General features: G+C 38.4%; 1 protein-coding gene across 2 annotated transcripts in view; it reads right to left on the bottom strand.

Moving 5' to 3' along the window:
• DPP10 (dipeptidyl peptidase like 10) overlaps positions 1-17,880 on the bottom strand; it is a 296,279-nt gene that overhangs the window by 170,549 nt on the left and 107,850 nt on the right. Inside the window, exon 1 of one of the 2 annotated variants that reach the window (XM_054830627.1) lies at positions 6,182-6,232. The exons of the other annotated variant lie outside the window; for it this stretch is intronic. Within the exon in view, the coding sequence (XP_054686602.1) occupies positions 6,182-6,191 (10 nt within the window). The 5' untranslated portion in view covers positions 6,192-6,232. Of the gene's footprint in view, positions 1-6,181; positions 6,233-17,880 lie in introns of those variants that run through there. 2 annotated transcript variants of the gene reach the window in all.

Raw genomic sequence — 17,880 nt, 5'->3', positions numbered from 1 at the left:
TTATTAAAATAAATGGATCCAGAATAAGCACCATTATGTCATGAGGAAACCCTGAACAGAAACATCCTTGCTTTTTCTCCTCTACTCCGTTACCAAGGATGTATTACAGGGCATGTAAGAAGGGCTGATCCACAAATATTAAGAGGAATGAAATTCGTTTTGGTGTAACTGTGCCTTTGGCAGAACATCCATATTTTCAAACTTAAATATTTTGTTTTGCAAGAATATGAAATACCTTGCTAAATGAGAGATCTTAAATTTCTTCATTTTTGTCATCTTTATTAAACATTTTTCTTGATGCTGAATTTGTCAAACAGATTTTGTTCTATAATTTTCATTTTCTGTGCAATTAAAAAAACCTTCATGTACCAAATTGGAACATAGACAGAAATGTTCCAATTTTTTACAAATGCAGATCACTTTTACTAGTTCTAAACACAAACTTTATTCTAGTTTACAGGTTGCCACTGAAGTCACTGCAGGGAAGCTACTTAGCAGTTCCACATACTCATCTGCAGTACATGAAGTGGGTTTTGTCTTCCAAATTATATATTTCAACTACATAAAGGCTGGACAGTCAGAACTGATGTAAATAGAATAAACTGCATTCATTACACAGTAGATTTAGAGATCTCAAGGCCGAAAGGGCCCATTATGGCCTTCTATGCTGAATTCTTTCAGAGCACAGATTACAGGATTTTGACCTGCAATTCCAGCACCAGACCTATAATTTCCTGTTCAGTTTTCTTTTACAAAAAGCATGCAGACTTGCTTTAAACACTTAAATGCAGAATCCACTGTATCTCTTGATATTATAATATGAGCTGATAAGGGAGAAAAACAAATCCTACCATGACACCATTAACACCTTACCTTTCACTATAATAATGCCTGGGGGAACGATCAATAAAAGAAATCCATTTAATTTTACAGTGTAATGTGAAACACACTAAGCAAATGCCAGAACTAAGAGCCTATTTTGCTCTGGTCTGTTCTGTGGAGTGCACCACTTCTACTGTCTGAATCCAGTTTGTATGACTGAAACAATTCACTATTAGGCTAACAATACAATATTGTATCTAAACTTACCCAGCATACTACAAACATAGCTGTGGGGACTGGCCCTACACTGTTGCTTCCGCACTTTGCCATTCAGGGGCTTAGCACAACTGCTTTATCTATCTCCTCCTCACCCATTATAGGAAACAGCCTCAAATACTGCCCTTTGATTATTATAGCTTTGCACAGAGCAAACATATTTGCGTTTTATATTACACATACAAAGAAGTAAATTACTGTATTTGTAAGTAAGTCCATCAGGATCTGTGCTTTCCAAAACAGTAAAGGGCTTAGAGAAATACAGTTTAAAAAATTATGGAAGTAGGTTTTCTTTAAAAATCTCTACCCAGCAGCGACGACAGAGGCTCCAATGTTCAGCTGTTGCTACCCTGCTCACGTGAGAGGGTTTTGGACTCACAAGTGCTAGAAAATATGGATCCAGCCAACAGGGCTGTAACCACCTGTAGGGATGGGCACAGCCCATTCTGCTGACAGGACGGAGCCAGGGAGGCTGCAAAGGACAGCATAAAAACATTAATTGCCTACAAAAAAAGGAATGTTAACAATAAAAAATGTCCAGCACTTTCTTATTGCCTCATGTCTCCTATCAAAACCGCCTACAGGAACAATGTAGAAGCTTCCTCCATCACTGTAGGTCAGACGTCAAGAATCCTTTGTATTCTATACTAAAACAATCGCACTACATTTTTAAAAATGGACCCATGCCACAGGTATAAACATGCACAATACAAAAACCAGGGTTTCATAATGTATTGGACAATTTTCTCTATGTAGAGAGGAAAAAAAGGGTAGCATAAGTTGTAAACTTGCATCCAGTTTCTCAACACCCTTTTTTAGCCCCTCACCTTTCCAGGAGCAGTACCTTTTAGCAAGGCTCCATTTAGAGACGCTAAGTTTTCTGGGCTAAATCTATTCTGGAGACAGTTCATTTGGACTCTGAAAATGCATTTGGTACTCGGGACACTGTAAGTCACAGATACTGTGATGCAATGATGTATCTAAAGACCGATTACTCAATTTCTATTACTTAAATTAAGATGTGCATATAAATTTCTATGTCCCATACGAACTCACGCATACTCCACCTGCACAGAGCACAAACATTCCCTCTTCTCCAGTGGCATTTTCCTTAAATATGAAACCAAATAAACAGTGACAACATTATGTTACTGTAACACTTATTTTCAGCTTAGACAAAAAAAGCATTGGCTCAGCTTTAAAGGCCCAGCCTTGCACTGGCAACAGAGGTATTCCACTTTTTCTCCTCCAAGAACAGAACCCACAAATGGAGTTTCCTAGGAAGGAAACTGCTTCCTAGGAAGCAAATAGCTATTGCATTTGAGGATGGATGTCTTGTTCCAAGCAGATGCCTAGTTTGGGCCAAGAACCCTTGGCCTGCTACCAATGACTCTACGAAAGACTTTTCACATTTCTTACTCAGCAGAAGGGCAGAGGAAGAAAGCTTCCAAGCTCCCTGCAGTGAAATATCAGCACTGTGAGTCTGTGCTTGGTGATGAGGACATGCTTGGCATACGTCATATGTGCTTTGGGGAGATGAGAGGAGAGGAAAGAGAAGTGCCTTAATTCTCACTGAAAAAAAAAAAAAAAGGTACCTAGCTCTTGGCAAGAGCAGGTTACTCATTCCCTACAGCAAGGAAAGCAGCTGGGAGAAAACTGTAACTTTCAAAATATTTGAAACTTTTCACTGAGAAAGTTTGGCACAGCTTGGCTCTGGCTCTTCCTGCAGGACTTAATCACTGTTCTTCCTACCTCTAGGAAAAATATTGGGAGTATACACAAATATTGCAAATAAAAATATATAAATTATTTTCAGTAAATAAGCAATAATTGCAGGAGTACCTATGAAACATAATTTTATTTTTTATCTATGAAAAAACAGGCAAAAAGCTATCATCCATGTTTCTGCAGTCTTATAGCCCATTAAACACTCTTCTTTTGAAATACCACAAAGCAATGGAAAAAATAGTAATGTAATAAATAACCTGCATTTTGTTTTTTCTAACATGCTAGCTTTTTAAGACAAAAAGCCTTTGAAATCTTTTAGCCCAGAGTTATTTCCAAGTGCTGCGTTTCTAGATACTACTTCTCATTAGTATCTGAGATTCTACTGCATTTATTTTTTGCTTGTAAAATAGAGGGCTGGTTATACACATACCTGAGGGAGGACAAGCAGAACAATGCTAGCACAACCTAACATAGTTAAATGTTAAAGTGATGCGGCATCTAACATTATACAATATATTTTTTACATATTTGATCAGACAATGTACATACACCATTATAAATTCAATAAAAAAGTCTGACAAATAATTACCAAATGGTAATTAGCTACATTGTATAGACCACATCAGGCTTTCCTATATCCTTGCGGAAGAGGTAATATAATATTCATCCGCTTTAAGAGGATACTCATCCTGTTGTCAAGTTCTGTCTCCCTGATAAGATAGTGCCCATACACTTAACTATTCAGTATGTCCAATTAACATCAATCCCATCATATAATAAAGTGAATATACGTCACATACCAAGAAAACAATACCAATTCCACAATTTCATATACAGGTTATTTAAAAAAAATACAGGTCACGTAAAATAAACATGAAGTAAATGATTATCTTCTAAGGAGCAATTTTAAAATGTAATTCCTACTAAAATCCTGAGTCTCACACAAAAGAAGCCAGGACTAAGCAGCCACTGAGACAGCTGGACGGACAGAGGCATGGGCAGAGGTTCTCAGAGAGGGAGGAGAAGGGCGGCAGTCGCAGTGGCCCAGGCACATGTGTCCAGCCGGGAAGGGCTCACCTCAGACCAGGTCCTAAACCTGTGCTCACCTGGCACAGCACCATCACTTAATCTCGATCGTTAATTCAGAAGGATTTACTTTTGCACTAGAGATACTAGCTAAATTAATATATAATTAATCAATATAATTGACATGTTTTGAAAAGTGCAAAAATCGTGATTTTTTTTTCTTTAAATAGGTTTTTCTTTTATAATTATACTTTAGTGACCTTTTGTACGTGTTAAATGAATCATTTCAATAATATATGGGTTTAAATGAAACATTAAAATATTTAAAAACTTAGTATATCGGGGCAACTTCTGACTGATGAGTCAACCCCAACACTGACAGGGGCAGTACATTCTACACCACTTACATCGTACTCACATCCAGAGTATTTTGCCTGTAACCCAGAGCAATTTCAGCTATAAAAGCACCCTGCCTAGCTTTGCATTCTTTGAGTTAGAAAAAAATTCCCTCAACAGCATGGGTACAGAAACAGAGCTCTCTACGTAGTGCTTTATTCTGTGATTGCTCATGGTGCCATTGGCAGTGATGGAAGTGCACTCTGATGTCTTCATTAGATGGTAGTAAAAATTCTGGTGGCCAGGAGGATTAAAACAAGTCATATTTTTCATTTGGACAGCAAATAAGATGACCAATATTTCTAATTCAGTTATTATGATAGGTTTATTTATGCCTCTGCATCCTTACATTGGTAATATACTGTAATAAAGATTGAACTGATATACGCAAAATACTTCGGCTCACATAGCCAGCTGAGGGAGTCATTCCTTGCCAGGAAAGGGACACTAGAAGACGAACTCTGCATTGCATTTCACAGGAGAAATCGTCGTCAAGTCTAGGCGAATGCATAGGAAAAAATTTTTCTAGTTTTCCTTCTGCAGACATCGTTGCTCTAAGAGATGCTCTTTCCAATAGCCCTAAGTTTCATCGAGCAGTAAGTTAAAGCATTTACTATTAGTAAAACCCTTGGATCATGTATTTTCTTCATTCTTTTGGTCTTTTTTCACCAGGTTTGGTTCTATTTACCTCAAAAGTTTTCCAGCTAAACTGAAGGCTGGAAGTAAATGGGTAACGCTACTTTATTAGTTACCTGAAGACAATCCCAGAGCAACTCATAGTCAGACCAGAGACACTGATGCCAAAAGGGACTGTTAAAGTCACTTAGCCTGACCTCTTACACATCACATTCATAAACTGTCAAAAAGCCACAAATTCTTCTAAAAAGGCAGTAACAAGTAAGAATACATGTATATGCAAAGCAGAGAGTACCTTAGAGGAACATATTTAACAGTAATAAAAGGTGTGTGTTTTTCTATACCCCAGTACCTTATTAATACTATGAAGGTATTCGTAGATTCAATTTTTCTTTAGAGAAGATCATATGAACTCATTAAAGATGACACATGAACTTATAAGGAAAAATTTTAATCAGGGTTTGCTAGATATAGTAAAAAAGGAAGAATTTGAGTAAGTTTTTAATTTCTCTCTAAAGCTTATAGCTGGAAGGAAATGAATTACAATCAAATGCAAGGGGGGGAAAAAATCTACAACCACAAAAAAACCCAAAACAAAACCAAAAACAAAGCCCAGTTGTCATATATTCCATATCCAAAGTAGAGAATCAGTAGCTGTGTCATATTATACAACCATAAAATAGAAGAAAAGAAGGAGATGCCCTTACAGTGAAGGACATTCAATGCACAAGATGCATTTCCAAATTCATCTTGGTGCAAAGCATCTTCTATGGGAAGCAACAGATGAACTTTCTTACCTATATGCAGACTGGAAAAGATTTGGGGACTATGCTGCAGAAAAGAACTAGCATTGCCTATGACAGAACCAGAAAGGACATTTACGATCTAGATCAAAAAAAAAAGTTTGGTATTTACTTGCTTATATATACAACATGGCAAAATTCTTGCATAAATTTGGTTGTAAAGTTTACCAGTTAATTCATTAAATAAATCTTTCCCCCTCACAGGAAACTACTAACACTAAGAAAGGATTTTTCTCTCTTGACAGAAGACATAAGACATTGTTTCAGTTCATCAGATGGTGATTCCTGTAACACAGACAGACATACATATTCAAAATATTTCCGTAAAATGTAACACTTAAACCTTGTGTTCAGTCAACATTAACAGTTATTGCTATTCATGGATGATCCATGCAGGTAATGTTTGAGTGTTACAGAAAATTCACAGACAGTAAATATAAGGCACTAAAGTAAAAAGTCAGTTCACTCGATTTCAAAAGCAAATACATACTTACAGGCAAACATTTCACAGTCTCTTCAAATCTAAAGGAGACAAAATGAGCTGACAAACCTTTCCTTCCTCATACTGCTATTTTTCAATAGATGGAAAAGATATCTGAGTGGCTCCCCTCAACATTCATCAGGGGTGATCCTGGAACAGATCCCAGCAAACCTTCAGCAAAGATGAAGGCGTTGGAGTCTGCACGCAAAATCAAGGACTTAGTCATAAACACATTATAGTGGGTGGCTGCACAAGGACAGCATTTGTACATGGAGTACAAATAAATGGCAGGGAAGCAATGTTCTCTCTTGAATCACACAATCGTTTAGGGTAGAAAAGACCTTTAAGGTCATCAAGTCCAACTGTTAACCCTGCACTGCCAACTCCAACCACTAAACCATGTCCCTAAGCACCATGTCTACATGTTTTTTCAATAGCTCCAGGGATGGTGACTCTACCACTTCCCTGGGGAGCTTGTTCCAATGTTTGACAACCCTTTCGGTGAAAAGATTTTTCCTAATATCCAATCTAAACCTCCCCTGGCGCAACTTGAGGCTGTTTCCTCTTGTCTTATCACGTGTTGTTCGGGAGAAGAGACCAACAGCCACCTGGCTACGACCTCCTTTCAGGCAGTTGTAGGGAGCAATAAGGTCTCCCCTCAACCTCCTTTTCTCCAAGCTAAACAACCCAAGTTCTTTCAACCACTCCTCATACAACTTGTGCTCCAGACCCTTCACCAGCTTCGTTGCCCTTCTCTGGACATGCTCCAGCACCTCAATATTTTTCTTGTAGTGAGGGGCCCAAAACTAAACACAGTACTTGAGGTTCGGCCTCACCAGTGCTGAGTACAGGGGAATGATCGCTTCCCCAGTCCTCCTGGTCACACTATTTCTGACACCAGCCAGGATGCTGTTGGCCTTCTTGGCCACCTGGGTACACTGCTGGCTCATATTCATGCAACAGTCGCTTTGATAGAATTATGGTGGCAAATGACAGGAAGGGAAGTATGGTGGCTTCTGTGCCGCTACGGCTAGAAAATTAAAATGTGCATTTCCTGCAGAAGCAGCAACACATCAATTGTGTGACTTTCATCACTGGCTTTTTGTAATCTTGCAATGACTTTAACCTCATTATTTTCTACGTGCAGCACTTTATATAGTGCTACATGCAATATCTGTATTTTTGTCTTTTAAAGCTACATACTAATCAACTTAATATGGTGTATGATATCACCAGGCAGACTTCCCATTAAATAAGGCCATTTGGAGGGTTTTAATACATGTCTTTATCACTTGGTGTCTATTTCTTAACTGCGTGTAGTATTTCTTAGCACAGATTACCCCCGTATTGATGTAAGGTAGCAGCACAGGCTATAATTATTTAAGTAAAAGGTACAGGGCATTGAGATTAAACTTGATTTGAGACAAAATACTACATCCAGCTTAACTAAGTACCCATGTCAACAATACCTGCAGGTAATAGTGGTAGTCCAAGAGAGATAAAATAAGTGCTTACAGCTTGCAATTCAGCTTTGGCATTCTGAAATGCTGAGGACATTATCTGAAACCTTCCGGTGATCCACAGAATTGAGTTTTACTCTCTGCAGATAGTATACTGTAATTTGCATATCATTCACATGGTAGCCTGTAATATTTCTTTTAATGGGAAGGAATATCTTTTATGACATATATAGCAGATATACCATTATCACTTCTTCCCCAGGTCTGAAAACCAGAGATCTTAGCACTGACTATAACAGAAGCTGTGCCATTATAATGTACTTTAAACTCCTGTCTTTATTTTAATGATGCCCTATTTTTAATGATGTTTTTATAGAGATAGAGGAGAAGCCTAACTTTTCCCTAGACATGTAGTGATGACTGAAGATTCTTGCACCTTCAACTTCTATCAATATTGACTGAGAGGTTGAAGACAGAAGTCCATGCAAATGGTACAATGGTAACTGACTACATGGTGAAAGGAAAAAAAAAAAAAAAAAAGAGAGAGAATGTGGTATATCATATAAATTTATGAGTTAGAAGTCTTCACAAATTTCTCCAAAAGATTACTTTGTGGTCTTAAAAGAATTGTTATCTCAATGGCAGAAGCTAGAGGCATCTTTGGAACTGCGTGAACTGTATTTAGAGTTTGATCATTACGAGAGTAAGTATTTTGCAGACAGGTAAGAGGAAAAAACCCACCACTTTAATAAGCTTTTTGAAAACAAAGAGTTCAAACTGTTTGCTTCAGCTGGAAATGTTTTAATACTATGCCTTCTGACATAACAGGTAGAACAGTCACCCAGTAAGCATGAAATTCAGGTACAAATAACTTCACTGTCAACTGCAGTGGCTTTAAGTCAAGTTGTAGGAAGTAGGATATGACTGACCTTACAGATAATCTTTCCCTCTCTTAATCTTTGAGTGGGTTGGTTCTAACTTTTCAGGCTGATTGATCTGAAAAGACTTAAAAGATGTTTACCACATCTCTAACAAATGTCCCAAACACTACAAGATATAAAGGAACTGTGTCTCCTGCTTCATGAATTGTTCCTAAACCCCTTTGTGAATCAGAACTTTATTTTTCTTTCAAAATAACTAAAAGCCTCATTTACCTCACATAAAGTTTCCCCTTTGATGAAAATCCTTAAGCATCTTGATCTTTGAGCTGATCCACAATCAGCATTTTACATACACACACGCACCCACACACGTCCCTCTGTCTTTCCTCAGTTCAGCTGCTATAGCAAAACATTCATTCACTGCAGTCAGTTTTTCAGCTGAAAATGAGCAACCCTCATACTAATATCAGAAAGGACAAAACACGGTCACTTCAGCACCAACAACAGCCAAACTTTGCTTTAAACTGCACACATCTCTTGAAAAAGAACTAAGAAGTGCCAGTATGACTTGAATCAATGAGTCCTGTGAAAGAAGAGACAGAAAGGACTTCCAGATAGGCTCCAGCCATACAGGTGCTGGAGCAATCATACTTTTCACCCTAAGCTTCTCAATTTTATTCAAGATGAACAATTAATTCATAGAGATGGCAACACCATACATACAGTGCATGCAAGCATACAAGGCACATGCTTCTCTGGAGACGCGCTAAAACAAAACCTAGGATGAAGTCTAATATTAGCTTTAGGATAAAAAACAGTATATTTCCATATGCACCACAAATACATATGGTATTGTATATACACTTAGTACTAGCAAATTTCTGTTAGAGTTCTATATTCCCTTGTTAATTTGGATGATCAAAAGCCTCGTGCTTTCATGACATTTCCCTTGACAAGCCTAAGGAAGAACAAATGTGTAAGCAGCAGAGAATGAAGAGCAGCTCTTTTCTCACTACTGTTGAGGGTCCTCATGGGAGTAGAAAAAATTAAGGTTATCTCAGCAGAAACTAATAACCATTCAGATTTTTTTCCATTCTCTTCCTGGGATGCAGGGACTACAGGTCACTTGTTCCACTCCCCTCTTCCTTATAAACATAAACCAAATTGATTGACTTGTTCTTAAATGTGGTAGAAAAATCTTGGCCACAAAGTAGAGAAAACCTACCTGGTAGAAAAATCCATCTTACGCATTAGCTAAAAATTTCCTTATAAATATGTAATTTCCAGCACCAAAAAATCAGATTAATTAGAAATACTATCAGACCTGTGCAACAAACAGGTAAATCATCTGATAACCACCAACAGATGTTGGTTGCACGCTTTTTATTAAATCTATATTTGAAAAGAGCAATCGTCCTGAGAAATCTTACCACCAGAGCTTTTGTAAGAAAATGCAACGTAAAGAAACACCATGTAATCATATCTGCTGGACTGTGTATCCTTCATAGGATGAGCTGGTCTGAAATTAGACTGCCTTTAAATAGATTCAAGTGTTTTGTCAGCATGTTTCTTTTTCATATATACCATAGGTCCACAAGCAAGACTCAGGATGTCATTGTGATCTATACTAACTCTGCCTTTCATGGTAAATAGCGGTCGTAACTCTTCTTTGATCAGGGAGAAGAGGAGGAATTTTACTGAAAATTGAGAGGTTTTGATATTTCTAGCGTTTATCTTCTTTTCCTTAAATCCAGCTATGATTCCTTCTTTTTTTCCTTATATGACCACATTTCCTTTAGAAGTATATGACAAAAGGCCACTATTCATGTAAATGAAACAGCATCTTATTTTGATTCATAACTGCAGTTAAACAAACTTTATGAGATAGGATATTATCCTAGCTAGTAGGCCTCAGACTTACATACATAAAACCAGGCATTGACGGTATCTCTGGAAGCCACTGGGCCAAAGCACAGACTTCAGAAGTACTTTCAGAGACCGCAGTGGGCTTTGATTCAGTCCCACGGGCCCTCACTTGCATCTCCTTAGTAAGGAAAGCCAAAGCCTTAACACCTGCTGGCACACATCCAAACAAACACCTTTCCTGAAGGGAGCACTGATTTATGAGAGAAAGCCCCACTGCCCCCCATGATACCACATCAAGCCCCAAGTGTTCACACTGGGGTTCAAAAGCAACTCATGGTTTTCCTTTTATTCTTACATCAATATAACTTTCAGACTTTGAAACTATTAAATATTTAAAAGTCTCAAGTAGATTATTAGAAGCTCACATGTGAACTTTACCAGATCAGCAGTAGCTGATGCATCTCCAAATGTTAACAGTGTAAATATTCACACATACGAAAACAAACTTCTGGTCACATTAAGTAGCATTTTTAAAAAAATCTCCTAACAAATAAGTAAACATTAGAGCACTTTAGGGTGGTTTGGTTTGCATTTTTTTAAAAATAATGATTGAGGACTAGCCTGCAACATTTTTCATGTCATATAAGTAACAGCTGTGATGTGAACATGGCTGTAAAAGTTTAACCTGTATAAATTAATGGAAAGACTCTTTTTGTTCTCATTTGGAGACATGGATCAAGCCTCATCACTAAAATAAGATATTTCATCACATGATCTAAAAAAGTATTTATGTAACCCAGGACATGTCACTTACAAGAAAAGAGTATCACTAGTGCTAAAACTTTATTGTCCCGAGTGTGCATCAGTCCTTACCCATTTGGGATAACCTCTCGAATGGCCTGATAAAGGAAAGACTGTTGACACAAATAGCTTTTCACTGTCACCGAAGGAGAAGAGATAGATTTTAATGGGCTGCTTAATAAAATCCTTATATATAAATAGTAACATTATTTTAGAATTGTGAAAAGGAAGCAGAGAAGACTATGGCCTACTTGTGGGAGCTGCTGAGCAAATCTCAGAAGTAGCTAAAGACCATCCTATTCACAGGTTAAGTTACTGGGGTGCCACAGCTGCCAGTATCCACAAAAATGGGATAAACTATATGATCAAACAGAAACTACCACACACCTCTTCCTTCACCACACCACTTTGCCTCTTCCATACCTCCTGACTTGTGAAAAAAGCAAACAGGTACTCAGGAGTAAGTATAAAATTATAACTTCACTGATCAGTGCTTCCTTAGAAGGCATTGAAAAAACCCACCTATTTCTGAGTAGAATGAAACACAGAGAAACATCCTAAAAGTTATAAAATATGATTCACTGGTCTGTGAAGACAGAAAGTCTGTGTTAAATAAAGCTTCATGAATGATTCACAAGGCCCAGAATTCCCTCTATTTCCAGCAGTGTTCTCAAGCCAGTTTAATATTTCTAGGTAAATAATTCATGCTACTTTTGTTTCTAGCAATAATGCATTCCCAGAAATGCCACCTGCACAGTATGCTGGGCTCTTTCCCTGGACTTTCAGGCCGTGCTGTCTGAAAGTATATCACTTAATTCCACTACCACAACTGATCATCACCTTTTTTTATTTGAGTATGAACAAAGAAGAATGAATAACGACCAAGCTTTTCAGACATACCGTCAGCTATAATATGTGAAAATGACCACAAACACAGAAAAGTAAAGTTGGTATCTGTATATTAGATATATAACCACAACAAATGATGGAATATTTCTTTGAGTAGACAGATAGTGAGAACCGAACACTTAGTATTTCCAAGGAAAGTCCCACTATAATGAGGAAGAGCACAGAAAGATTTGAAACGAAGTTTGTGTTAAGAATGGTCTATATATAAAGTTTGCTTTATCCTTGATGCTGTCCTCAAAAAATGTCTTTATATATGCCACTTTCTGTTTTGCTACAGGTAAGGCAATTATTTTACAAAGATTATTATTTAGCAGGTTTTGACTTTCATCCTGAAAAAGATCTTCCTATATAATACAGTACTGTTGTATCCTACAGCATACTAGCTGTGACAGAGCTGTAAAAAATCAGTTACAAGCTTATAGCTATTAAAACAGACAATTTTAGGACCTTAAGGTAACATAGTTTCACACATGGATTCTTAAGTATAATTATCACGCACAGGTTCAGCTACCAGAACAAGCAGGGAAGAATACCTTTTCTGAGTTGCCTGCAGAATTATCTTTATTTTGCAAAAAACAGTGGAAGCCTTGAAATCTCACCGTCTTATAATGGGAGCAGGTTTGGGCCATCATGCATACCAGCAACTATCCCAATCATTGCAGTGATTTATACCAGTGCTGTAACATAGAAGAGTAAGGAACTGTGGTGTTTCTTGCTATTTGTTTCCAGAAGAGCACAGCAGTTGCTCACAATGACTACTCGTGTTGGTTCGCCCTACTAGTTTTATGTCACAAAACTAAGATGCAAACCATTATGACCCATCTATGATAATGCTTGCAGAACTACGGTGTGCTTGCATAATGCAGCTATTATGTCACTCAAATGCACATGAAATCCCAAATTGGGAGGAAATACAACTACTCTGAACACAAATGAAATCCTGTTCATTCTGATCAATAGGAAGAAGTGGGCTGAGATCAATTACACAAAGCTCAGTATGAAGCAATAATATTAGTATTCCAGTGATCAAAATCACACATAGAAACAGGAAAACTTGAGGTGGGAGCTCAAGCTGAGGGCTAAGTTTTATTATTTGAGATGCAACCAAAGCAGAGTGTGGTGGGTTGACCCTGGCTGGAGGCCAGGTGCCCACCAGAGCCACTCTATCACTCCCCTCATTCACTAGACAGGGGAGAAAAAGTATATCAAAAAGCTTATGGGTCGAGATAAGGACAGGGAGAGATCACTCACTAATTATCGTCATGAGCAAAACAGACTGAAACTTAGAGAGGAAATTCATCTAATTTATTACTAAGCAAAACAGAGTAGAGCAATGAGAAATAAAATCAAATCTTAAAACACCTCCCCCCACCCCTCCCATCTTCCCGGGCTCAACTTCACTCCCGGCTTCAACCTCCTCCCCACCTCAGCGGCACAGGGGGACGGGGAATGGGGTTTACGGTCAGTTCATCACACGGTGTTTCTGCCGCTTCTGCATCCTCAGGGGGAGGACTCCTCTCATCGTTCCCCTGCTCCAGCATGGAGTCCCTCTCACGGGAGACAGTCCTTCATGAACTTCTCCAATGTGAGTCTCTGCCACAGGATGCAGTCCTTCAGGACCAGACTGCTCCAGCGTGTGTCCCTCCCACAAGGTCACAAGTCCTGCCAGCAAACCTGCTCCAGCGTGGGCTCCTCTCTCCACGGGTCCACAGGTCCTGCCAGGAACTTGCTCCAGCGTGGGCTTCCCACAGGGCCACAGCCTCCTTCAGGTACCTCCACCTGCTCTGGTGTGGGGTCCTCCATGGGCTGCAGGTGGAATCTCTACACCCCCTCATCCTTCCTCCATGGGCTGCAGGGGGACAGCCTGCTTCACCATGGTCTTCACCACGGGCTGCAGGGGGATCTCTGCTCTGGTGTCTGGAGCACCTCCTGCCCCCTCCTTCTGCACTGACCTTGGTGTCTGCAGAGTTTCTTACATCTTCTCACTCCTCTCTCCAGCTGCAAAAGCTCGCTCTAACTTGTTTTTTTTCCCTTCTTAAATATGTTATCACAGAGGCGCTGATTGGCTTGGCCTTGGCCAGTGGCGGGTCCATCTTGGAGCCGGCTGGCATTGGCTCTATCAGCTTCTGGCAGCTTCTCACAGAAGCCACCCCTGTAGAACCCCCTGCTACCAAAACCTTGCCATGCAAGCCAAACATAGAGAGACAAAGAAAAAAGTAATTTTCAATAATATTTAATACATATGTGCAGATGGGAATACTACCTAGGCATTATCTATTTATTCGTATTGGTAATCTTCTTAAAGAACAGTCTATTAATCACATATTTTATTGCTGTCAGCTTTGTTTGCAGAATTGTCATGAATAATGAATAATTTACTGTACCAGCTCCAGAGGCTCAAAAAAAGTAAAGCAAATTCCTTTCTTCCCAATGTGTATATCTCCTATGATTTTATGCCTCATTCTGTTTCAGTTCCCCCCCAAATGATGTATTCCAAGCTTGAAAAGGAAAAAGGCACGGGTTACGAGAGCACGCTTCACTACTAAATATTAATCACTTAGTCTCTCACTGGCAGTGAAATCTACTTTATCATCACTAGTGGTGATATTCTTCAATTCTGACAGAAGCCATTGAGACAGACTTAGAACAGCAACCAACTGAAGAACGAAACAGACTTTTCAGCATTTGGAATTGGTTTCAATGCTATGGTAATTTCAGTTAATCAGCAAAGACTGATTCAAGTTGAAGCTCAATATAGTTATTGATTTGACTTTGGATTTTAAAAAAAACCAACTGTAAACATCTTTGCTTCCAAACATTTCTGTGACTGGCATTCAGAGCTCTAGATTTTGTCATATTTCAATGTCTATGATAGTCTAAGATAATAATCTGATGATATTAGTTCCACTGACGTTTAAGAACTTTTCCAGTCATAGATAAAAAAATCCCTCCTGCTGACAACTTAAAAATAAAGGTATAAAGATAAAAATAAATTACAGAATTAGATCAGTGATATAACTCACTGTAATGCTATCATTAACTTAATTGACACTATGCAAATTTACATTAGCTCTGGATATGCCTTTTATTTATAGGCTTTTTATTTTAAAGATACAAACAGTAACCACATCAGAATAAATTTTGCTGTTTGAGTGGGTTTAATCAATCAACTAAAATTACAAGATGTACTTTAAAAAAAGAATCTGGTGAAAAATTGCCAGTACTTTCCTTTGAAATACAGATGATGTTTATACAATATGCTAGGTGCTGGCAAAACTGCTATGCAGAATTTATAAGCATCTTTTAAATATAGTTTAATTCAGCAGCTTTTGTTGGCTGCCTAATTCACCTAAAAGTGAATTTCATTCTTTGGAGCAGAACATTTCCTAAGTGGTGGTGTTAAATTCTCATATTTATGTCTCAGCTTAGCCACACTTATAGGTACTTCTTGTCTTTGACAATTGTTATGTTACTTCCTATATAGCCCTGTCTCTTCAGTGTGCAACACCACAGAGGAGGGAGAAGTTTGCAACCAAGAAGTTTCCAATAAACAGATTTCAGCCTGGTCTCTATATATTGCAGACTGATATTAGGACTGAATTCCAATTTTAAATAATTTCTTATAACAACTGTGGGAATTCCTGATCTCTGCTAAGATATCCATTCTCATCTTTGAAGTCAAGCACTAAGGTTAGTCTGAAGGAAGATTTTCACATGCCAGTACACCACCAGAATCTACTGCAGATAGAAGTGTTTGGGGTTTTTTTCCCAATTTCTTTAGAAACCTAGTCTTCATGAAAGTATCGTTAATCCATGCTGTGTTTCCAGCTCTCAGACAGTGCACTACATCTCAAGGTTAATTGACAAAACCAAGAGACCCATGAGGAACAACATAATGTCTGCAAACATGCAAGATGAAAAGGTGCCTTCCCCCAGCAGCATTAGGAGCAATGACAGGATCTTTCAGCCAAGCAGCCAGAAGAGTTCCAGTGTGCTCACACTTTTTTTTCATGGTTTGACTGGTGTCCAAAGCCACCTTTAGACTGGCTGCTTAGTATTGCTGCAATACTTCAGCACACAAATATAAAGAGATTTGGCCTAAAGAGAAATACACTCTACATGGCTGTTATGATTTAAGAAAAAAAAAAAAGGTGGGGGCGGGGGGGAGGACTCATTCTGGGCACACGAAAGATAGAGAAACATTTGAGAGTGAAGTTTTAGGTTTTTCCCCCTAAATGTCAAACCGCACCTTCAACTCCCTGAGAACATGTAATAGGATAAAAGCAAGTCTGACAGCTATTCAACAACCTAGATCTTTCAGTAACTAAAAAACAAGTTGCAATTTTCCATGAGCACTGCTAAGAGTAGCCAAGTTTCAGAGGAAGTAAAAACAATTAAATTGTTCCTTATCCTAAAAAAAGAAGTTCACAGATGTAAAGATTCCAAATATAAATTCAGGTAACAAGTTTCTCTTCCTTGTTTTCCTTCATCTATTCAGGTGGATTCTTCAGAGAGGATACATTTACTGCATGAGCCTTGTGTAAGCATGGCACAGTAAACATGTAAAACGAATGGGATGTACTCTAACAATCACAAAACGTACCTTGGCACTTACACATCCTGCATTTACCTACGATTTCTTCAGCGAATTCGAAGAAACAATCACTATGTGAATTATAACAATAATAACACGATGCACATGTGCTCACTTTTTTCTTTTTCTTTTCTTTTTTTTCCCAAGAACACAGAGTCCACAGCAGATCACATAAGCTAGGCTATGCTCCTGAACAGCTTGACTAGCTGTAAAGCACACAAAAGACCCTGGCCTGTCACAACATCGAGCTATCAGCCACATTCCCTGAAAGAACCTTCCACCTTCTGTAACTTGTGGAAAAGTCATGTATCATTTAAACGTGGTCTGCAGTTAGTAGATAGAAAGGTGCCAGTCATTCTGAGACACTTACTTTCCTATTTCTCTGGGAGAACAGTGTTCAGAATTTAGTTGTCAAAATGTGACACAATAATGCAATAAAAAAGGCTTCATTTGGTGGCGGATATGGATGAATAATGAGAGTATAATCAACTTCTTTTGGGCCATCAGAATGAAACATTGAGCCTTCAGTCTTCCAAATAAATGTGCTCAATTCCTGAGGGCTTGAAGCCAAAATTCTGATCTTGAAAGCCAATTACAGCATAAACACAGGGACTCCTAAATCGCAAAGAACTTTACTTTCTAATGTCACCTTTCTCCAGGTGCTTTAACTTCTGCTTCTGTGCATTCATTACACAACCAGAGCTGAGCATCCTGATGCCTACCTGCATTCAAGCCCCAGTCCACATCAATAAATTAGCTGTCCCACAGCTGAAGTTCTCTGTGGGACTAAATCCAGCCATTTGAAAACAGACAGAAACCGGACTGGGATCCTTCCAAACTCAGTAGTAAGAGCTTCTATTCACAGTCAGTTTGATAGAAACGCTTTTTATCTAGTAAGTGAGTAATATTCAGCCAGGATATGGAAAATACTTTTTTTAATCCATCTTCTCCTAAAAGGTATTACATTCCATCAGCTATCTCCCCTCAAAAATGCTGCCACTGCATCAGGTTTTACATTATTTTTCTTTAGGAAGCACATTCCTCCTTCTTTATTGAAATTATATAAAATAAATGATGATTCATTAGGTAAGTGAGCAGGACTAATAGGTGCACAGTTCTGCAGCTTAGTGATTCAGACTTTCATCTGGGAATGTGAGATTCCTTGGAGCAGAGACTGAAGCAAACATTTATTTATGTTTTT

This window comes from Grus americana, chromosome 6 (assembly GCF_028858705.1).
Source record: "Grus americana isolate bGruAme1 chromosome 6, bGruAme1.mat, whole genome shotgun sequence".
Classification (NCBI taxonomy): Eukaryota; Metazoa; Chordata; class Aves; order Gruiformes; family Gruidae; genus Grus; species Grus americana.
This window is presented reverse-complemented; position numbering and strand designations above follow the sequence as displayed.